This window comes from Heterodontus francisci, chromosome 9 (genome assembly GCF_036365525.1).
Source record: "Heterodontus francisci isolate sHetFra1 chromosome 9, sHetFra1.hap1, whole genome shotgun sequence".
Classification (NCBI taxonomy): Eukaryota; Metazoa; Chordata; class Chondrichthyes; order Heterodontiformes; family Heterodontidae; genus Heterodontus; species Heterodontus francisci.
Genome location: NC_090379.1, coordinates 71,505,153 through 71,527,280, shown reverse-complemented (window position 1 = coordinate 71,527,280; position 22,128 = coordinate 71,505,153). Strand labels below are relative to the sequence as shown.

At 42.3% G+C, this 22,128-nt stretch overlaps 1 protein-coding gene across 14 annotated transcripts in view; it reads right to left on the bottom strand.

Moving 5' to 3' along the window:
- The window catches only part of mipol1 (mirror-image polydactyly 1), a 383,877-nt gene that overhangs the window by 240,664 nt on the left and 121,085 nt on the right, over positions 1-22,128 (bottom strand). For all 14 annotated transcript variants that reach the window (XM_068038331.1, XM_068038333.1, XM_068038330.1 and 11 more), the window contains one exon: positions 19,624-20,179. In XM_068038331.1, the coding sequence (XP_067894432.1) occupies positions 19,624-20,179 (556 nt within the window). The remainder of the gene's footprint in view (positions 1-19,623; positions 20,180-22,128) is intronic.

The window sequence follows — 22,128 nt, the reverse complement described above, 5'->3', positions numbered from 1 at the left end:
GCATAACAAACTTATAAAACAATCCCAAAATGAACATTTTTCCTGAAAAGCAAGATGGAATCAAGAGGTCAGGTGACCTTATCTGGTACTACTAATACACATGGAAACTATAAGAACCCTGATTTAATCTTCATGTCTGGACCAGCCTTGGAGAAGGCGTTAAAATGTAAATGGCCCATTCTGTGTTAATTGATACCTCTCTTCGACAAATTGGGTTAACAATGGCATGACAGACATGATGCCTCCAAATTCAAACTCAAATGAACGGGTGTGAAAAATTCCACTTTATCAAAATGGAATGAAGATGGGTGACACCCAGACCCCATTGTCCAACAATGGCCCCACCAGCCACCCTTTATGAAGACAATGACAAAGAGAAACCATGGTCATATGACAGAAATCAGGGGTCTGATCAGGAGCTTAATAAAAGTATATGCTGTGCAGACAAAAGCAGAGAAGCAGAGAGCCAGAGAGAGAGAGAGATTCCATCTGCTCCAGCAGGAGGAGGAGGACCCTGCCCAAGAATACCATCGTTAAACTACAAGTAGGCAGTGACTGGAAATGATTCCATACCTGAGAAATTGTTGTGACTGAGACGCAAAAAAATGAAGTCTGTAACAATGCATTCGCCCTCCTCAAACTTTCCAAGTTCTGTCTTTTGTGAACCAGGAAAAAGGAAAGACAGGCCTGCATCGCTTTTAAATCTTCACCCCCGGGGAAAAACACAAGGTTTACAGTGAACTCCTTTAAAACCATCAGACCTAAATGCATATTATCTCCTAATTTCGATCTTTTATTGTGTGCGCGTGTGTGAGTGTGAGAGAGAGACAGAGAATGAGTGTGTGACTCCGTGAGAGTAGATGCAGTTGTCAATATTTTTGGGTATTGTATAATAAACATTTATCTTTCTTTAAACCTATGAGAAAACCTGTCATCTGTTTGTTGACTATTAAATATGCTCAGGAGTTAAAACATATTTCTTATAAAACCACAGTCTTCAGTCAGTTGAGAGGTGACGAGGGAAACCATCCCTATAATTTCCCACCTGTCCATAACAAATGATCCTCTGCAGCTAAAGCAAAAAATTGGTAGGACACCATCTTCTGAAATTTGAGTTAGGGCACATTGTTGAGGTACTGTTAATAGAAATTTACGGTGCAACTGGACTGTATTATACCTAATCGGCCAGTGCTGGATGCTGACAATTTCACGATCATTTAAAACGCATTTTCCTCCTTCCTTATTGATTCCCATCTAAATACCATTTATTTATTGAAAGGGCAAGAAGGTGACCTCACATTAGGCTTCTGCCAATCACATCCTGGACTAAAAGATCTGTAAAAGTAATCTATGATTTACATCATGATTTTTTTCCCTATTGGCAAGTGGGCCTTCAGCTCCATCCACACGAAAACTCATTGCACTCCAGTTATGGTTGACATCTGTGGCCTACTTCGGCAGGGAGTAACAAATTAGAGGACTTATGTTCTGTATTATTTCTGGTTGACAATGCTTTATTCATTACAAAAGCATGTACTGTTTGTAAGGAAAACTCCCTTCTAGTCACCTATTATGTGATTATAACTTTATTCTTTGATCAATATACTCTTTCCCCCCATTATGTAATGTGAAATTGCAAGGCAGATACAAAGGAAAATACATCCACAAGAGGAGAAAATTTAATATTTCTTCTAAAGAATAAATCTAATAGTATGCAAACTATTTTCACATTTTCATTTCACAGACATTATAATTAATTCAAATTATCTGCTTACATCATTTTGATCCAAGTTATTTGAAAGAAAAATTCTTGGCAATTATTACTCTTTGTAATATCAACTTTAATCGTAGATTTTAAACAATTATTAATTTCAAAAAATATTATCTCAAACTGCATTGAATATAATTAAAAGCAAAATACTGCAGATGCTGAAAATCTGAAATAAAAACAAGAAATGCTGGAAACACTCAGCAGGTCTGGCAGCATCTGTGGAGGGAGAAGCAGAGTTAACATTTCAGGTCAGTGACACAGTTCTGAAGAAGGGTAACTGACCTGAAACATTAACTCTGCTTCTCTCTCCACAGATTTTGCCAGACCTGCTGAGTGTTTCCAGCATTTCTTGTTTTTAATGCATTGAATATAATGCTGCTTATCCTCCAACAATGCAATGTTTTGTTCTGTAACAATTATTGACGCTAATCATTTATAATTTAAAAGTCTTCTCAAGAATACTTGCAAAATTTACAATACTCAAAATTATGAAATACCATGAGAAAGTAGTTAAAACTGCAGTCCACTTAGAAGTTACACAGATTACAAAACACTGGAATATAAACAAAATTGCTCACAAGTCAGACGTTTGATGGCATATTCTCCACTTGCTTGGATGGGTGCAGCTCCGACAACACTCAAGAAGCTCGACACCATCCAGGACAAAGCAGCCCGCTTGATTGGCACCCCATCCATCACCTTCAACATTCACTCCCTTTACCACCGACGCACAGTGGCAACAGTGTGTACCATCTACAAGATGCAATGCAGCAACTCACCAAGGTTCCTTCGACTGCACCTTCCAAACCCTACCACCTCTGCCATCTAGAAGGACAAGGGTGGCAGATGCATTGGAACACCAGCACCTGCAAGTTCCCCTCCAAGCCACACAACATCCCGACTTCGAACTATATCACCGTTCTTTCACTGTCGCTTGGACTGCAACAGTACAAGAAGGCAGCTCACCACCACATTCTCAAGGGAAATTAGGGTGGGCAATAAATGCTGGCCTAGCCAGTGACACCCACATCCCACGAATGAATAAAAAAAACATTTGTTTACAACTGATCGGCAAAGCTAGTTATTAGTCCTGAAGAATAATTCACCATGAAGATCATAGAAGCATAAAATGAGACAGTAGAGAAGGAGGCCATTGACCCATCATGCCTGTGTCAGCTTTATCTAAAAGCTCTCCAATTGGTCCCTTTCCCCTGTCCTTTACCCACAACCTGCAAATTTCTCCCCTTCAGGTATTTATCAATTCTGTTTTAAAGTTATTATTGAAACAGCACATTTACTCCTTCTGCAAAGGAATTATTTAGAAGTGATCAGGAAGGCCATACTGGGTCTCAAAAGCCCACAAAATGTCTGTAGACAGCTGTAAGTGTACGAATTTGTTCGCTGCTGACAGCAAAATCCGAGCCAATGCATCTATGAACATGATATATTTGTGGATGGAAAACAAGTCAACACTTACGTGTTCCCTGTGCCAGCCTAGAAGGATACCGACGCATAAAAATGGAGGGTGACTTTGACTACGTCTTCCTGAAGGTGATGGCACAGTTCTGTCACTGCCTCCCTCGCTGACCTCAAGTCTCTTTAGGCAAATTTCTACTGTCAGTACCAGATAGCTGTACTTAGTACAACAGACCCACTATGGAGCATGAAACAGTACACATTCCTCACATTCTAAATAATATTTTATTGGTCTTGCTGGTGCTTCTCTGCCAAAGCCAGTGCGAGTGGAGCACTGAATGCAGTTTACATAGTGTTCAAAATTCTAGAATAAGGAAACAAAATTTTAAGACTCCAAGTTCGCACATGACAGCATATCCCAAAATGCCTGTTGAGCAATATGACCATATTGAACATGCTATATATTAGCATGACAATACAGGGTCCTTCACTCAACTACATAATCTGTAAATTGCAACAAGTAAAAGAAATAAGGGCGGCACAGTGGCGCAGTGGTTAGCACTGCAGCCTCACAGCTCCAGCGACCCGGGTTCAATTCCGGGTACTGCCTGTGTGGAGTTTGCAAGTTCTCCCTGTGTCTGCGTGGGTTTCCTCCGGGTGCTCCGGTTTCCTCCCACATGCCAAAGACTTGCAGGTTGATAGGTAAATTGGCCATTAGAAATTGCCCCTAGTATAGGTAGGTGGTAGGGAAATATAGGGACAGGTGGGGATGTGGTAGGAATATGGGATTAGTGTAGGATTAGTATAAATGGGTGGTTGATGGTCGGCACAGACTCGGTGGGCCGAAGGGCCTGTTTCAGTGCTGTATCTCTAAACTAAACTAAACTTGTATTTATACAGTGCATTTTATGTCCTCAGGATGTCCCCAAGTGCTTCACAGCCAATGAGTTATTTCAGAAGTGTAGTCACAGATTTACATTGGCATGTCACATGTCTTCAATGTGTTAAAGCCCCAACTAAAACAATCTTTTGATAAGCAGCTCCAGGACATTCCTGACAGTTTTAATTATTGTACATTTACCACTTGTGTTATGATTATCACCAATGATAGGTGCAGAATGGCAAAGTTAATTTCTAGGCTTTAAAATGTTGTGAACTTCACAAGGACAAGTGGTCCTGCAAGATTGGACCATTGGAAAATGCCTTTACAGAATCAAAGGAAGAAAATTCTAAAAAAAATCTTTTTGTCTCTGAACAATAACATTTTCTTGAAGCTAAGCAAGGGAGTGCTCAGTATTTTCTGCATTGGGATCGAGTTCCAGCAGCCTTTTAGGTCACCACACCAATCAATTTGAGGGCTTAAAGTTCATTGAGGCTATTCAGCTAGTTACTTTCAGTTTTTTTTTAATTCATTCATGGGATATGGGCGTCACTGGCCAGGCCAGCATTTATTGCCCATCCCTAATTGCCCTTGAGAAGGTGGTGGTGAGCTAAAAAAAGATTAATAAAGCTTTTAGGGAATTTAACAGCAAATGAATACAGCTGAGTTCTCCTCTTCTTGGGCTGGTTGACAGCTTTCTTTATCAACCTGTACCACAATTTTTACTCCCCTCCCCACCAAGAAAATGTCCCGATTAATCGAAGTTCTGGGCATTTTTTTTTACCTCGAGCGGGTGATGCATTCTATTCAATCCCTTCCTGCACACACCATCTTTGGATCAAATGGATTCTCCTCAGTTTTTAATAAAAAATTTTCACCGAAGCTAACTCGAGCATAATGAGTTTTTGAAGAGGCAAGAAGAAAAGGTCACCTACCTAAGCAATTTAACATACCCTTTTATCATTAATCGTAAACCTATTAGATTGCTAGTCTGTGGAAGTTGTACACCCACATCTCTCATCAAAGTTGTCTGCAAAATTCTGAAAACAGGTTTAAAGCCTGAAAAATGGTGATCCCTGGGATTAACTACCAAATTCAGCAAGACTTCATTAAAAATGGTAACTCTTTAGATGAACAGAAAAAGGTTCCTCAATTCCATTGTGGCATTCTAATCAGCTGCTAAACCCAGAGTAGCTACATTTTTCACACTTGGGCAACAGGGATAGTCAAAATCCAAGATCAGTTACATAAGAACATAAGAAATAGGAGCAGGAGTAGGCCATTTGGCCCCTCGAGCCTGCTCTACCATTCAATAAGATCATGGCTGATCTGATCGCGGCCTCGACTCCACTTTCCTGCCTGCCCCGCATAACCCTTGATTCCCTTGTAGATCAAAAATCTGTCTAAGGAACTCAGCCTTCAATATATTCAATGACCCAGACACCACTGCTGTCTGGGGAAGAGAATTCCAAAGATTAACGACCCTCAGAGAAGAAATTCCTCCTCATTTCCGTCTTAAATGGGAGACCCCATATTTTGATACTGTGCCCCCTAATTCTAGATTCCCCCATGGGCGGAAACATCCTCTCAGCATCTACCCTGTCAAGCCCCCTCAAAATCATATATGTTTCAATAATATCAGCTCTCATTCTTCTAAACTCCAATGAGTACAGGCCCAATCTGCTTAACCTTTCTTAATAAGACAACCACCAACACCTGCAAGTTCCCCTCCAAGTCACATGCCATCTTGACTTGGAAATATATCTCCATTCCTTCACTGTGGCTGGATCAGAATTCTTGAACTTGCTCCCCAACAACACTGTGGGTGTTCCTGCACGAGATGGACTGCAGCGGTTCAAGAAGGCAGCTCACCACCATCTTCTCAAGGGCAATTAGGGATTTGCAACAAAATCTGACCTTGCCAGTAACGCCCACATTCCATGAAAGAATAAAAAAATTAACTCCTTTATATCAAGAATCAATCTAGTGAACCTTCTCTGAACTGCCTCCAATGCAAGTATATCCCTCCTTAAATAAAGAAACCAAATCTGTATGCAGTATTCTAGATGTGGTTTTACCAATGCCCTGAACAGTTGTAGCAAGACTTCCCTACTTTTATACTCCATCCCCCTTGCAATAAAAGGTCAACATTCCATTTGCTTCCTAATTACTTGCAACTTGTAAATTGCTGTCAGTATTTTAAACGTTTGGCTGGTCCGGCTTGCATAAATTTCTGAGGCTTTGGTTAGTTTAAACAATAACTCATTTATTACATTACAGGAACTATATTCACTTTCATTTAAGCATATCTAACTCTCTGCTGATAGGATGCTTCTTCTCTCTTGCAAGTCTCTTCCATGTGATCTCTGACATCATAACAGTGTGAGGTGTTACTCACACTGTCTAAACATTAACCCTTTCAAACCCTTATACTACATCTCCCCCCAAGTCTTTGTCTATATTACATTCATTTTTACTTTACTTACAGTGCCATCTCCCCCCAAGTCTCTGACATCAAAGATTCAATCTTCAGGAGGCTTCTTGTCAGACTCTGAAGATCAGTAGTCTTTCTCTGAATTCTTGTTTCTTGACTTGGATGGCCTTCCTTGAATAGGAAGTTGTGTTCTGAGCTTCCTCCCCATCAACAATTCTGACAGTGCTAATCCACACAGTAAATGGAGTAGATCTGTAGTTTAGGACTGCTGTTTGAAAATCTTCATTCTTTTTTAACAGTGCTTTGATAGTTCTGACTCCTTTTTCAGCTTCACCATTAGATTGTGGATATCTAGGGGAACTTGTAAGATGCACAAATCCAAATTTTACCGCAAAGTAGTCGTTTGCAAATTGTGGACCATTATCTGACACAATCTCATCAGGAATGCCATGTGTTGCAAAGATCCCTTGTAAAGCTCGAATGACAGTCTCTGTTGTCGTTATGTACAAACGTTTGACTTCTATCCATCTTGAAAAGTAATCGATAACACTCAGATAGGATTTCCCATTAAACATGAATAGATCCATCCCCAGACGCTCCCACAGTCTGGTTGGAAATTGGGTCGAAATAAGGGGTTCCCTCTGGTCTGGCCTGTGCACTGTGCAAACCTGGCAGTCAGAAATAATTTCTTCAATATCTTTCGATATTCCCGGCCACCAGACAGACGACCGAGACCGTGCTCTGCATTTCGTGATACTCATGTGGCCCTGATACATTTTTTCCAAGAAATGCGTCTGGAGTGAGACCGGAATCACCAGTCTCTCGTGAGACCGGAATCACCAGTCTCTCGTGAGACCGGAATCACCAGTCTCTCGTGAGACCGGAATCACCAGTCTCTCGTCATTTCCCAGCAAATCATCCACAATAGTGAAGTGTTCCTGTACTCAAAGTAGATTTTCATCACCGTCCCACTGGGACATTGCTGTGGCCAACCTTGCGTACAATATTGGCGTATACGGATGCATTCATCATCTTACATCGGAGCAGGACAAATTTCTTGGAGCTTTTTGAACTTGTCGGCCATTGTGAAGTACTGAACTGTGAATATGACTCAATCTCATCAAATTAACATCCTGTTGCGTAGGATGGTCAACAGTAGCTCTGGACAATGCATCTGCTGTCGCTTGCAATTTGCCCTGCACATATATTATTTCATAAGAGGATCTCATTAGCCTCAACTGGAATCTCTGCATTCTCTGAGGCATTCTAGCGAGTTCCTTTTCATCAAGTAAGGAAACTAGGGGTTTGTGATCTGTCTCTATGACAACCTTTAAGTTGATAATATAACCTGAGAACTTCTCGCCAGCCCATGTGACTGTGAGAGCTTCTTTCTCTATGATGGTGTACCTCGTTTCAGTCTCAGAAAATGCTCGAGATGCATAATAAACAGGTTTACAACACCCAGCTGCCTGTTCTTGAAAAATGACTGCCTCCAATCCTGTAGATGAGCCGTCTGCTGCAATTGTGGTCTGTACTGAAGGGTTATAATACGCTAAGATATCTGGCGAAATGAGCATTTCATTGATCCTTTGAAATGCCTGCTCCTGACATGCATTCCAACACCATGCTTGGAGCTTTCTTTAATAGTTGTCTCAAGAGTTCAGTAACTTGTGCTAGATTGAGCAGAAATTATGCTGGTTGATGAACTATTCCAAAGAATCGTTGTGGATCTTGGACAGAAGTAAGAATTGGGAATTCACTAATGGCTCTCATCCTGCGAGTCTGCCATTATGCCCTTGCTACTAATAATGTGACCTAGGAAACAAATAAATGTTTTCGAGAATTCACACTTTTCATTAAGTGTTAGGGCTTCTTCTTGTAGGCGATTCAAAACTGCTCTAAGCCTCAGACCACATGCTTCGACAGATTCATCATCGACTAAGATGTCGTCCATATGGCATATTACTCCTTTAAGGCTCTTCAGAATGTTTGACATAGTTCTTTGGAATATTTCCAGTGCTAATGTTACACTGAATGGTAAAAGATTAAAAGAAAATCTTCCAAACTGAGTTATGAATGTTATCGGTAACCTTGACTTCTCATCCAAAGGGTCTTGCCAAGAGCCACTATTCGCATCCAGCTTTGTGAACATGATACTTTTGGATAACTTTGCCAAGCTTTCGTCTACTGAGAACATCGGATGGATTTCTCTTGCGACAGCCTTATTAAGCTAAGTCTACACAAATACGAAGTATACCGTTTGGTTTAGGAATTGGAACCATTTCCGAGCACCACGCTGTTGGCTTCGTGACAGGAGAAATGACTCCCATCTTGGTCATCTCTTCTAGAAGAAGTTAGACTTGCTTCATTCATGGACATGGTATCTGCCTCGGTGTATAAAGACATACCGGTTTAGCATCTTTTCTCAACTTAATGCCGTATTCAGTCATAAGTCTTCCTAGACCAGTAAATAATTTCAGAAAGTCTTTTTGGAAGTGACCCCTGTATTCTTGTTGCCTGATTTCTTCCATTTCCTTGATAAAATTAAGGTCTATACAAGTTCTTGATTCTGTAGAATGTACAGTGTTTCCAATATTGGCCTTCCCTTCTGTTGGGGTGTTGTCTGTAGTTTTGCCTTGACTTTCAGTTCAATCCCTCCTAGACTGTGTAACTGAGTGTCTGTTGGTGGTAGGCAATGCGTTCATAACCACAGTTTGTTGTCTGATAAAACTGTTATACTTGCTCCAGTGTCTAGTTTAAAGTTGGTGATAGGTACATTGACATATATATCTGAGTCCAGAATGCCCGGTGAGGGTCATTGATCTCACCAAGTAAGTTTTCTGATTTCTCTTCCGAAGGAGATTGTTCAACTTCATTAATAGTTGTACCATGAAGACTTTGTCTTCATAACTTTTTAAAGTAGAGGGTTTACTTTGGCACATCTTCTCAAAATGGCCAACTTTCTTAGTGATAGTATTCTGCTTTGTTTGCAGGACACTGTTCGCGCCTGTGGGTCTTTTTGCCACTACAGCGCTGGCAGGGTTTTATGGCATCTTGCACCTTCCCTCCAAAGTATACCTTCTTTTCTGGTGCTACTTTTACAGTCCTGGGCTTAAGGAACTGAATGGTCACCGGATGTTTCCTGACCCAAGGTTTTTCTTCACTTCTCAGGATTGCTCTGTTCTGCTTACGGACCTCTGCATGACTCACTAGCTGTATTGCTATATCTAGCATGATGTCTTCTTTAGACTGCAATAAATCTGATAGGGATTCATCAGCAAAACCCACTACAATGTGGTCTCTTATCGATCCTGATTTTAGGTCTCCATATTCACACCCTTCCACTAGCCTGTAAAGATCATTAATAAAAGCATTGAACGAATCACCTGGTTTCTGGACCCTTCTGTTAAATTTAGCCCCCTCTAGAATCTTATTGCTGGTCAGCTTAAAGTATTTATCGAAGGATTTTAAAAATTTATCTGGTGTCTCATTAATGCCTTGCCTGGCAATATCATCATCTGCTATTGCTCCTGTGGAGTACAGTAATGTATTAACTTGTTTTGCTTCAGACTTGGTGTCTAATTGCGAAGCAATTCGGTATCTCAAAAATCTTTTCCTCCACAGTGACCAGTTTTGGATTTGATTTGGTCCTTCCAAGTTTCAAACCTCCTTGACAGCAAAAAATTAGGATTTATAGCTTTCCTAAGCTTTTAGGTATTTTTCTTTCTTTTCTAAAATTCTCTTCCAGTAATGGATGCTTTCTATGGCTTTTCAGACTCACGGTTGCCTCGTGTAATGGCATTGGCGGTGCTGCCTGCCTACTGCGCCGTGAGAAACAATTTTGTACCCTTTTTAAGGGTTGCTCACTAGATTCCCGACCGTTGCTAGGTTCTCCGACTCAAAGCCTGCCACCGCTGGACTGGGACCTTTCTCCACAGGCTACCACACCTTAGTGGTGCAACCTGAATGCCTCTGCAAGCCGACTCCCCAACTCTCCATGCCTTCACCTCATCCACAAAGCAGCTCTGGAGCTCTTGGCAGCCTCCTCCCGAGTTCTGTGGTCTTTTGACCCAACTTTCGCAGGTAAATAATTTTCTTCAAAATTTTTTGGTAGTTGCTTTGCAAGGAGCACCATTGTTCACCGCTGCTACCATATTGTATATTGTTGTCAGCATGTTAGATGCTTGGTTGGTCTGGCTGGCATAGATTTCTGAGGCTTTGGTTAGTTTAAACAAGAACTCATTTATTACATTACAGGAAATATATACACTTGCACTTTAGTATGTCTAACTCTCTATTGACATAATGCTCCTCTCTCTCACAAATCTCTTTCACATGTGATCTCTGCCATCATCACAGTGGGAGGTGTTACTCACACTGTCCCAAACATTATCCTTTTCAAACCCTCATACTACTGTACCTGCATGCTAACTTTTAGTGATTCATGTACGAGGACACCCAGATCCCTCTGTACCGCAGAATTCTGTAGTCTCTCTCCATTTAAATAATATCTTTCTTTTCGATTCTTCCTACCAAAATAGATAACCTCAAATTTTCACACATTATTTGCCATCTGCCAAATTTTTGTTAATTCACTGAACCTACCTATATCCCTTTGCAGGCTCTGTGTCCTCCTCGCAACTTGCATTATCGTCAGCAAATTTGGTTACAATACACTCTATCCCTTCACCCAAATCATTAATATAGATTGTAAATAGTTGAGGCCCCAGCACTGATCCCTGTGGCATCCCACTAGTTACAAATTACTAAACTGAAAATGGCCCATTTATCCTAACTCTCTTTTCTGTTCGTTAGCCAATCCTCTACCCATGCTAATATTACCCCCAACACCATGGGCTCTTATCTTGTGTGGTAACCTTTTACGTGGCACCTTATTGAATGCCTTTTGTAAATCCAAATACACTACATCTACTAGTTCCCCTTTATCCACCCTGCTTGTTACATCCTCAAAAAAACTCATCTGTCAAACACTATTTTCTTTTCATAAAACCCTGTTGACTCTGCTTGATTGTATTATGATTTTTAAAAAATGTCCTGCTACTACTTCCTTAATGATGGATATCAGCATTTTCCCCAATGACGGATGTTAGGCTAACTGGCCTATAGTTTCCTGCTTTCTGTCTCCCTCCTTTCTTGAATAAGGGCATTACATTTGCAGCATTCCAATCCTCTGGGACCTTTCAAGAATCTAGGGAATTTGGGAATATTACAACCAATGCATCCAATATCTCTGCAACCACTTCTATTAAGATACAAAATACTTGTTCAATGTCTCTGCCATTTCCTTGTTTTCCGTTAATTCCCCAGTCTCATCCTCTAAGGGACCAACATTTACTCCAGCTACTCTCTTCTGTTTTCTATATTTGTCGATGCTTGTATTGTCTTTTAAAACTTTTTAGCTCATTTACTCTCATATTCTAATATCTCCCTCCTTTTTTTAAAGTCTCCCTTTGCTGGTTTCTAAAATTTCCCCACTCTCCTTGGTTAGACAGAAGCATATATAAATCACAGGAAGATGAAGAGACATTCGTCCATCAAGCTAACTCTTTTCAAGTGATAACATAAATCTACAACGTACGCATTCTAACCAACATTATAATCTATATTATTGAACTTACAGGTTGCACAAGTTAGCACCTTCCGGCAACTCCTGCAACCGACTAGGCCAAAAACGTATTGGCTTTTGTCTTTCCTCTGGACACCAGCCTATGAGGTCGAGTGGGGGGTATAGATGCCAGGCAAGTCTGCACCTCCTAAAACCATGCCTAAGTTATGCAGCAAACAAAAAGGTATCCTTTCGGCCTGGAATCTGAAATGTGAGGACTATGTGCTGTGGCATGAACAATGACCCACATTCCACAGCTAGTGTACGCAAGACAGCCCTGATTGACCATGAGTTACACAAGCTTGATGTCGACACTGCCGCTCAACAAGAAACCAGATTAGTGACACAGGCTCTATTCGTGAGGCCAATTATACCTTCTACTGGCATGGAATGAGCACTGAAGACTGCCATGAGCATGGTCATAGTCAGTTATGGCCATTTGCCCCATCTAGCCCATGCCGGCTGTCCACAGAGCTTTTTAGTCAGTTCCACTCTCCATAGCCCTGCAAGTCTATTTCCTGCAAATGGCCATCCAATTTCCTTTTGAAGTCATTGACTAGCTCCACTTCCATCATCCTTCTGGGGTGTAGGTTTTGCAGTTAGCAACTGGCTAACACAGGCAATTGAACCACCAGCAGCAACCTCGGAGTGCATCATATCCCTCTGGCTATCATCTGATGGAGGCACAGTCGAGATCATATGCGCCTTTGCACCAACTCTGAATGCCAACATCTCAGACAAACAGCATTTCTATGACTCCCTAGGTGACGTTCTGAGGAACACTCCAAATGGCGAGAGGCTATTCATCCTGGGTGACTTCAACGCACATGTTGGGGCAGACAGCGATTCATGGCCGACATGCCTCAGTCGTCATAGGGTGGCAAGGTCAACCACAATGGATAAAGCTTTCTTAAGCTCTGTGCCCTGAACAAACTCTGCATCACCAACACCTTCTTCCAAGCAGACATCACCACCCAAGGTCTGGACATTGGCACTAACTTGACCTAGTCATCAAGAGGAGGTGCAATCTGCCCAGTGTTCTCCACACCCGCACCTACTGTAGAGCAGACTGTGACACCGACTACTATCTCGTCAGTAGCAGAGTGAAGGTGCACCCCCAAAAGTTCCACAGCTCCAAACACGACAGCCCGCCACGCAGCAACATCCCTTGCACAAACATTGATGCCAAATACCAGCACTTCGCACTGTTGCTAGAACAACTGCTTCCCACCAAGGGTTTACCAGGAAGCACCAATGCTAATATCGATGAAGCTTGGAAGTCACTAAGCTCAATCATTTATGAAGCTGAAGCATCATTTGGTAAAGGAGGCACCCTCAACAAGGGCTAGTTTGAGACCTGCTCAGCTGCGATGATATCTGTCACTCATGCAAAAAACAAAGCCGACATGATGCACAACATAAACCCAACAGTTAAGACACTGCATGACCTGAAAGTAGCTGAAGACAGCGTGCAAAAGACAGAGAGATACTGCGCAAACAAACACTGGAACAACTTATGTCAAGCAATACAAACTGCAGGTAACAATGGTAATCTATGAGTTATGTATGAAGGGATCAAGAGGGTTTCCGTGCCAGCAGATCTACTGTGGACATGATCTTCTCTCTACGCCAGCTACAAGAGAAGTGTAGGAAACAGGGTATACTCCGTTACTTTACTTTCGTAGATCTCACTAAGGCATTCAACACCATCAGCAGAGCAGGATTCTACAAGATTATGGAGAAAGCTGGCTGTCCACCGAAGCTCCTCAGTTGTATCCGCTGCTTCCATGATGACATATACTGCACTGCACATTTTGATGGCTCTATTTCTGACAGTTTCCGAGTGAAAAATAGAGTTAAACAGGGTTGTGTCCTAGCCCCACTCTATTTTGTATCTTCTTTTCTATGCTCCTGATCTTTGTCTTCCTTGTAGATATGGAAGGAGCCTTTTTGCACACTAGGTCATACAGCAAGCTCCACAATCTATCAAAAATGAAAGTGAAGACAAAAACACATCGCATCCGGATCAGGAAACTCCTCTACGCTGATGATCCTGTGCTAGTCACCCACATGAAAACTCAGCTACTGTTTTTCTCATGCCTGTAACTTGTTTTCCCTGATTATAAGTGTCAAGAAAACAGTGGTGTACATGTTCTTTCTGTCTGCAAAGAATAGGGCCCTGTGTATTAATATATGCAGCTACATATATTAATACTCAGGGCCGTGTTCTTTGCAGACAGAAAAACATTGCGCCTGTTTCAGCTGAATAAAGTAAGTGACAGCCATTCGCTGGTTCATTCCTCAGGGCAATGCCTTGCTCAGAGTCCAGCTGCCTGGTTTAAATTTCAAACAAAGCTCGGCAGTTAACTGTCAGCCACTGTAAACTGGTGCATTCTCCATGGCAACGCCTCTACCAATCAGCACTCTCTTCTCATGCAGCATCAGTTGCTGTTTTCCCTTATAGTGGTTATTCTTGCGTCTTCTCCTGATGAGAGTAAGATGAAAAGCTTCGACAACATGTCGCTATTTTCAGCAATTGCCATCTGAACAATAATCGTGAACTTGTGTATGTGATAAGAAATATGGTGCAAACCAGATTTTTTTTAAATACTAATTTTATTGAATTTCCTGGCACAGTTGTGACCTTGAAACAAAAATAGAAGTCTGAAAATGCAGCAGGACAGTTTAACTTAAGCTGTAGCAGCACAAAATAGTTCTTCAGCCCTATTAAGATTATTGGCTGGGATCTTATCTTCAGAAAGCGGCCGTCCTTGGTAGGGGGAATGTGAAATGGCAGGTCATGGCGTCAGATCGGCGACAGGGATTATCTACTGAGGAGATGGCTGATGACACCAGTGAGGAACCCACTAACTGATGCAGAGGAATGCTACAACTTGAGTGATGCCACGACCATAGTGACTATTGAGCAGACCATCAGTCTGCTTAAGATGAGATTGAGGTGCCTGGACTGCTCAAGTGGCACCCTTCAGTATCCACCAGCAAAGGTATTTCCGATTGTTGTTGTCTGCTGCACCTTGCAAACCTGGCGCAGCAGAGGGGGGAGGCCCTGGCTGCTGAAGATACGGTGGAGTGCCTGACATCTTCAGACGAGGAGGGCAAAGAGATTGCCGAACAGGAGGTGCAACTACCTGAGGAACCATTTGCCAGGCCTCAAGAGTTGGATGGCAGGGAGGCTCAGGAAGCGCTAATACTCAGGTGTTTCTCCTGAACTGCAGTACGTCAGCCATCTAGTAATCCAAAGATACACATTTCAATCTCACTGCAAGCAATCACGTCTGACGGAACCCCATATAACAACTCATCCATCAGTGTACAACTCTTTGGCGATGGTCCATCTGATCAGCTCACACATCATGGTCTACTGCTACAACCCCGAGTCGTCACCTCACACACATGCATATGGCAGTGCACACCATCATTGAATTGGGACATTCATCAGCAAAAAGAGACGTTTAATAAAGGTTTAGCACACAAAGCAGAAATCCACATAAATTAGATTCACACCCGTGAATCCCAAGTGCTGTTACAGTGTTTTCTTAAATCGTTTTTGCGTGCTTCTACATATCACACCCACTTCATCACCAGCTGCGGTGGAGGCAGACTGCTGACCAAGCTGCCCCTTGGCTTGGGATGACCTTAGCAGCCGTCCTCTGCTGCCTGAGGCCATGAGGGCCTTGGCATAATGAGGTGCTCCTGAAGAGTCCTAGGAGCACCCTCTGCCCTCCTGGCAAATTGAGGCACTGGTGTCATTGATAGAAGGGCTAAACAGCTGCTGTCTGCACCAGGAGCATCCTAAGAAGAGCCCCTAGATGCAGACTGCTGTTTCTCCTCTGCCATCACAAGGCACAATTGGACCTCCCTGTTGCCCTGAGAAGGATGAGAACCTGGTGGAGACTCCAGGTGCCTCATTCCCCTCTCACATTGCCAGTGATGCACTGAGCTCACGGACTCTGCAATGGTGTGCCTGTCTATGTGCATCTCCAGCAGCCACCAGTTGGTCTGCAGGATCTGGCTCTCTGAGAGTCAACAATCACTCAATGGAGAAAGCCAGATGGTTGGACGAGAGGGAAACAGCAGCACTCATGGATGGATTCCTCCACTGTACGAGCCATAGCACGCATACCCTCTGGTATCTCCGCCAAATCTTCATGCAACTCACGCTGCACCTGCAGCATCTGCCACCTCACGGACGACTCCAGAGGCTCATCATCAGACTGGGGCTCAGCACAGGCCTGGTTCTCCAAGTAGCAGAGGCCTCAACTGAAACTGCCTTCAACAGCGGGTCCGGCGCTTGTGCCGTGCTATAACCAGGTTCTGACCCCGAATCTCTACACGCACTTTGCCCGACCCAGATGACTGGACCTAAGCTGGTGATAGGTGACTCTCATGGCGATGTACCTGGCACATCTGACCCGCACAAGGGTGCAGCCATGTGTCAATGTACCACTTATGTGACAATGGCCCCAGAGGCAACATACACCAAGAGTGTCGAATGGGTGGTTTCTCAAGTCTGATAATTTAAATGATTCTCATGCGCCTCCACAGGAGAAGAGGGCCAAGAATTCCGAAGAAAGGACACAGACCAGCCACAGTGTTCCTCTTTTGGCCAGACTAACACCTGTGGAGGAAGAGGCACTGTAACAGACTGGTGACCAAGGAGGTCGATCCATCGCGGATAATGAGGCTGGAGCAGCTGTTCAAGAGGGTGAGTTCCTCAGGATACGGGCATGGGAGGAGCTACAGACAATCATGAAAGTTGCTCATGTGTTCAAAGTCACAGACATTTAGCCAAGCTGCAGCCAAAGAAATGTCCTTCAGTCTGGAGTGTTGCATGGACCTGATCTTTCTCTTTTCTCCCGCAGGTGAATCCCAACAATGGCCAGGTGACATCTCCAGGGGATGTTCAACCACCTCTGAAGAGCAGGGGATATCAGAGGGTGCAGCAAAACTTCCTTGCCCCGCACCAATCACTAGCTCAGATGCAGTCACCTCAATAAAGCTGCAGCCATTCCCTCCATCTGGATGGCTTCCACATTCCAGTATTCACATCTGCACACTCACCTATCGGATTACAGACCAACGAGACTCTGGCAGTGCAAAGGAAATCGTTGACTTGCTTTCGGCACTGGATCTAGGTTCTGCAAACAACCGCATGGCTGCTTATCTCCTCTGCAACCTCCATCCAGGCCTTCCTGGTAAGCAGGGAGATCTCCTTCTTCAGTCTCGAGGGAAGAGGACCTCCCACCTTGCTTCAGCAGCCTGGAGGACATGCAGGGAGTCATTGCTAAACTGAGGGGCCATCCAGGTGCTTCTCTTTGCTATAGCCACTAGCGTGCTAAAGTCCTCTAACGATGTAGCAATGGGATGCCTTGGAATCTGGTGCGTCACCCGTGTGGTCAGTGGCAAGTGAGTGGGTGCACCGAGTGGTGTTGAGGGTCATTATCACTGCTTCCTGGTGCGCTGATATTTTTGTGCAGAACCCAAAAGTCTTTGAAATAACAGTCTCACAGCCACTGAAGGTGCTGTAGCCCTTTAAACTGGCTGTCAGCACCTTCTTCCAGCTCTTGTCCCACTCGTGCCAATGTTCCCGCCCATGCGTGCCTTTTTTCCCCCACAAAGTCTGCCAGCCAGCTGCTCATTGGATGGCTAGTGCACAATCACGGAGACAGCTGAGGTTGCAGCAGGAGGGCCTTTGCCACCACGACCCAAATTCCGGCCATTGGTACATGAATTCTTCAAGAGGAATACAAATGGTTCAAGCCACAAGATTTATTTCTTAAGTGGGTAGCATGCCCTCAGACACACCGAAATTTATATTTGACACTATTTGGAGGTATTTTCCAACATTTTGAACTCTCCAATGACCATATGCAATAGACTTTTTCAATCTAAAAAGTAAAGAATATTTGTTCAAGTTAATAGAAAACTACTGTCTCTTTGGCAATTGATAATTAACTACTTTTCTTCATATTTAAAACTTTTTTTGCAGCAGGTAATCTATTATGAAGAAAAAGATTTGTTAAATTTTAAGTAAATAGGAGATTCAAAGCTGGTCATAAACAACAGTTTTGGGGCAGAAGACAACAGATTTAGAATTATATTCACTCCTTCAAACTGTAGCTTTTGTGGAACTGTAAATATTTTTACATTAAAGTCCTTGTTCATTTGAACATTTCTAGATTTTTAATCTAAGAAGTAAAAATAATAAATGACATTTAGGTTTTTAAACAGACTGATCACTTCTCCCAAAACTGTCAGTCACTCTTCCCCTTCCTGGAAGCACTCTTCCCTCTGCAGTTCACCAATTCATCCTTCCTTTCCAACTCACTGATTCATAGTCTCCTTGTAACACCTTTCCCCTGGTTCAGTGAGCTTTTCCACTTCCCTTTGTTCCTAGAGACACTCTCCATACCAACATGCTTCCACAATCCACAGAGGAATTGTAGATTCCAATACTCCCCGAGATCACAAGACACATTCTCCCCTTCTAGCCAACCATCTCATGATAGTAATTTTCGTCCCCTTTCCTTTAATTCATACTGTCAATCTTCTACCCCCATCCAGTTCACAATGGCATGTTCATCTTTCATTTCTCCATTTCCGAGCACTGGTCTTGGACTCCTGCCTTCTTACTGTTGCTCTTGTGCTCCCCTCCTAAGTAACCAGTATAGATGTCTTACTCTAATACTTAACTGCTTGGTTTTGGGAACAGATTACAACAGTAAGATGCCAAAGTTGACACTGAGCAGTGTTCAACATAACCTGTAAAAGACTTGTTTAACTCACTTTGTTTTTAAATGGATAAATGAAAGTCACTCACAAAGTAAATAAGATTTTCATTCCTTTGTAAAGCAGTAAATGCTAGCCATCTCTGTTCAATATTCATTAGTCTTGTGTTTATGCATGCACTATTAGTCAGTGGGGAAGTGGTGATATTGTAGAGCCAGAACTGGACAGGGGATACTCAACAATCCTGTGAATGCCCTAAATCCTAGCAGAATGCCACAAGGCTTTCATTTCTTTGGTTTTAATCCAACAATGTTTCCAATTTACTTATGCAGGAACATTAAGGCTACAAAAATATCCTCAATTGTCATAATAAAGTTTATGCATTTGGATAATATTGTGACTCCAAATATAGACAAGACTGAAAATTTGAATCCCAATCCTGATTGACATTCAAACTTGCCTTCTGTCTATGAGCAAGACTCATTAGTTCAAAGTCAGATCTTTGATAGATGGGCAGGAGCATAGTAGTGTTCCATGCAGTATTATTGGAGCAAACCAACCAAAAGGCTTCAACTCCTTGTTTCAGGATGAATTTAACACATAGCAAGAGGTGAAAGGTAAGCTTTATAATAAACTGCACTAAATACTTGCAATGTTGAATGTTATGCTCAAAAAACCCTTTTGCTTACGATTAAACAAAATAAATGTATTTCAAGCACTAATAGAAATAAAGGAAAATACTATACCTTATATTGCTTGCTTCCATCTTACTTTGAATATACAACTTCATTTCAGAGTTTGTTCTTTGACAACACTCTGCAGAGGCAACTGGCACGATTGTCATTGTGCTGGATATTGGCAAAGGAATAGCGGCAGCAGTCTCATGTTTAGAATCTCTGCATTCATCATCTTCCAAGTAAAAGCTGCAAGTTCTAGGTAAGTCCTTATGCTGCTGCTGTGTCCAATCGGCAGAGTCAATTTTTAAAGCAACTAGTTGCTGTAAAGAAGCTGAAAAAGGAGACAGCTCCTGAGATTTCTCATAAGAATGGGTGTGTTCATTTATCTGCAACATTTTTAAGCAGTCATCTGTGCAAGTCCCACATTCAGTAGAAATATGCATGGTTCTGAGACAGGGTTGCAGAGGTTTGTGTTCAGTTTCCACAGCTTGAGCGAACAGGCATTTAAACAGATCTTCTTGCTGCTGAATATCATTGGGATTCTTGAAGGCTAGATTACAAGTGGTTGCCTGAGTTTGATCCTGTTCCCATTTTTCATTGGTATTCTGAGTTGCATGCTTGTCATCTGCATCAATGAAAATAAACACCATTTAGTGCCATGTTTCACTTTATATGATTGAGCTACATTCACCAACCATTTACAAGCTGCTAAAGAATATACAATAGATAATTTTATTGGGAGATGATGAATGTTATGAAATGGAAAACTAGATAACACTGATTTAAATAATTAGAAATATTAATTTAAAGAAGTATATAACAAAATGGGATAACACTGATCACAATCAAGAATTATTAGTTTGCGATCAAAAATTATAATATAATGATTACCAAAATGAAGACATGATGTAAATCAAGTTGTGTTAGCACTTGCTAGATGGCTGCAGTGGCACTGAGGCAATTTTAGAATTGGGTGTACAGTTCTGAGCACAGTGCACGACTTGGTGATGCTCCTGATTGCCACCTACCACCAGACCCTGATTTTGTTCATCATGATTGAAGTATCAACACTCCTTGGGTGGCACAGAGCTGTTTGCAACAGGTTTGTGGATAAATATTCAGATCTCAAAAGCCAAAAGAAACTGTATCTACTGATTAAAACAGCACCAGTTTTAACATGGAAGCGACAGTAACAAAACATGCTTTTTGGCCGATATCATCCTTACTATTATTTATATTCCACAAGAGTTTCCTCCCACTCTAATTACCTCTTCCTATCCTGCTCCCATATCCCTTTATACTCTTATATAAAAATAGTACAGTAATATGCTCAGCAATACCTATTTATTCATAATATTTTTTGCCTTTGAACATTTCTTTAAGATTGAATGAAGAATGTGTTTAATCTTGTAAAAATCGTTCAGTTTGATATTGCATTTTTTTCCCCATTCTGTGGCCAGCTCATTATGCACTCCAGTTCCATGCAAATTGTTTTATATCTTACAATGTATATATGCACCTTGATTGTTCACTTATTCCGTTGTTAGTCACAGTCAACTTTCTCCATAAAACCTTTTTGTGTTTTGTGGTTCACCTCCCCAAGGACAATGAGGGATGGGCAAAAAATGCCTGCCTTGCCATGAATGAATAAAAATGGAAGTCTGTATTCTGTTATTCATCGTACTAAAATTAAATTATCACTTTAATCTTCTGATATATTATTCATTGAGATCACAGTCCTCACAGGGAACAGTCCATATGAATGGTTAAGACTTGTTCATTCAGCTGATAGAAATGGATATTGGGAAAGTCATTCCAGCCACTTACTCCTTCCAAAAAAGCATGGGGTGGGTGGTCCAGGAAGTCTCAGGTTCAGAGACTGATAACACTTTACTTGGGTTTAATGCAGGGCTCATGTTTTAAAAATTCATTCATGGGATATGGGCGTTGATGACAAGGCCAGCATTTATTCCCATCCCTAATTGCACTCGAGAAGGTGGTGGTGAGCTGCCTTCCTGAACCGCTGTAGTGCAAGTGGAATAAGTACGCCAACAGTGCTGTTAGGAAGGGAGTTCCAGGATTTGACCCAGCGACAGTGAAGGAACGGTGATTTAGTTCCAAGTCAGGATGGTGGGTGGCTTGGAGGGGAACTTGCAGCTGGTGGTGTTTCCATGCAACTTCTGCCCTTGTCCTTCTAGGTGGTAGAGGTCGGGGCTTTGGAAGATGCTGTCTAAGGACCCTTGGTGAGTTGCTGCAGTGAATTTTGTAGATGGTACACAGTGCTGCCACTGTGCATCGGTAGTGCATGTTTGTCGATGGGATGCCAATCAAGTGGGTTGCTTTGTCCTGGATGGTGTCAAGCTTCTTGAGTATTGTTGGAGCTGCACCCATCCAGGCAAGTGGAGAGTATTCCATCACACTCCTGACTTGTGCCTTGTAGATGGTGGACAGGCTTGGGGGAGTCAGAAGATGAGTTACTCGCCACAGGATTCCTAGCCTCTAACCTGCTCTTGTAGCCACGATATTTATATGGCTACTCCAGTTCAATTTCTGGTCAATGGTAACCCCCAGGAT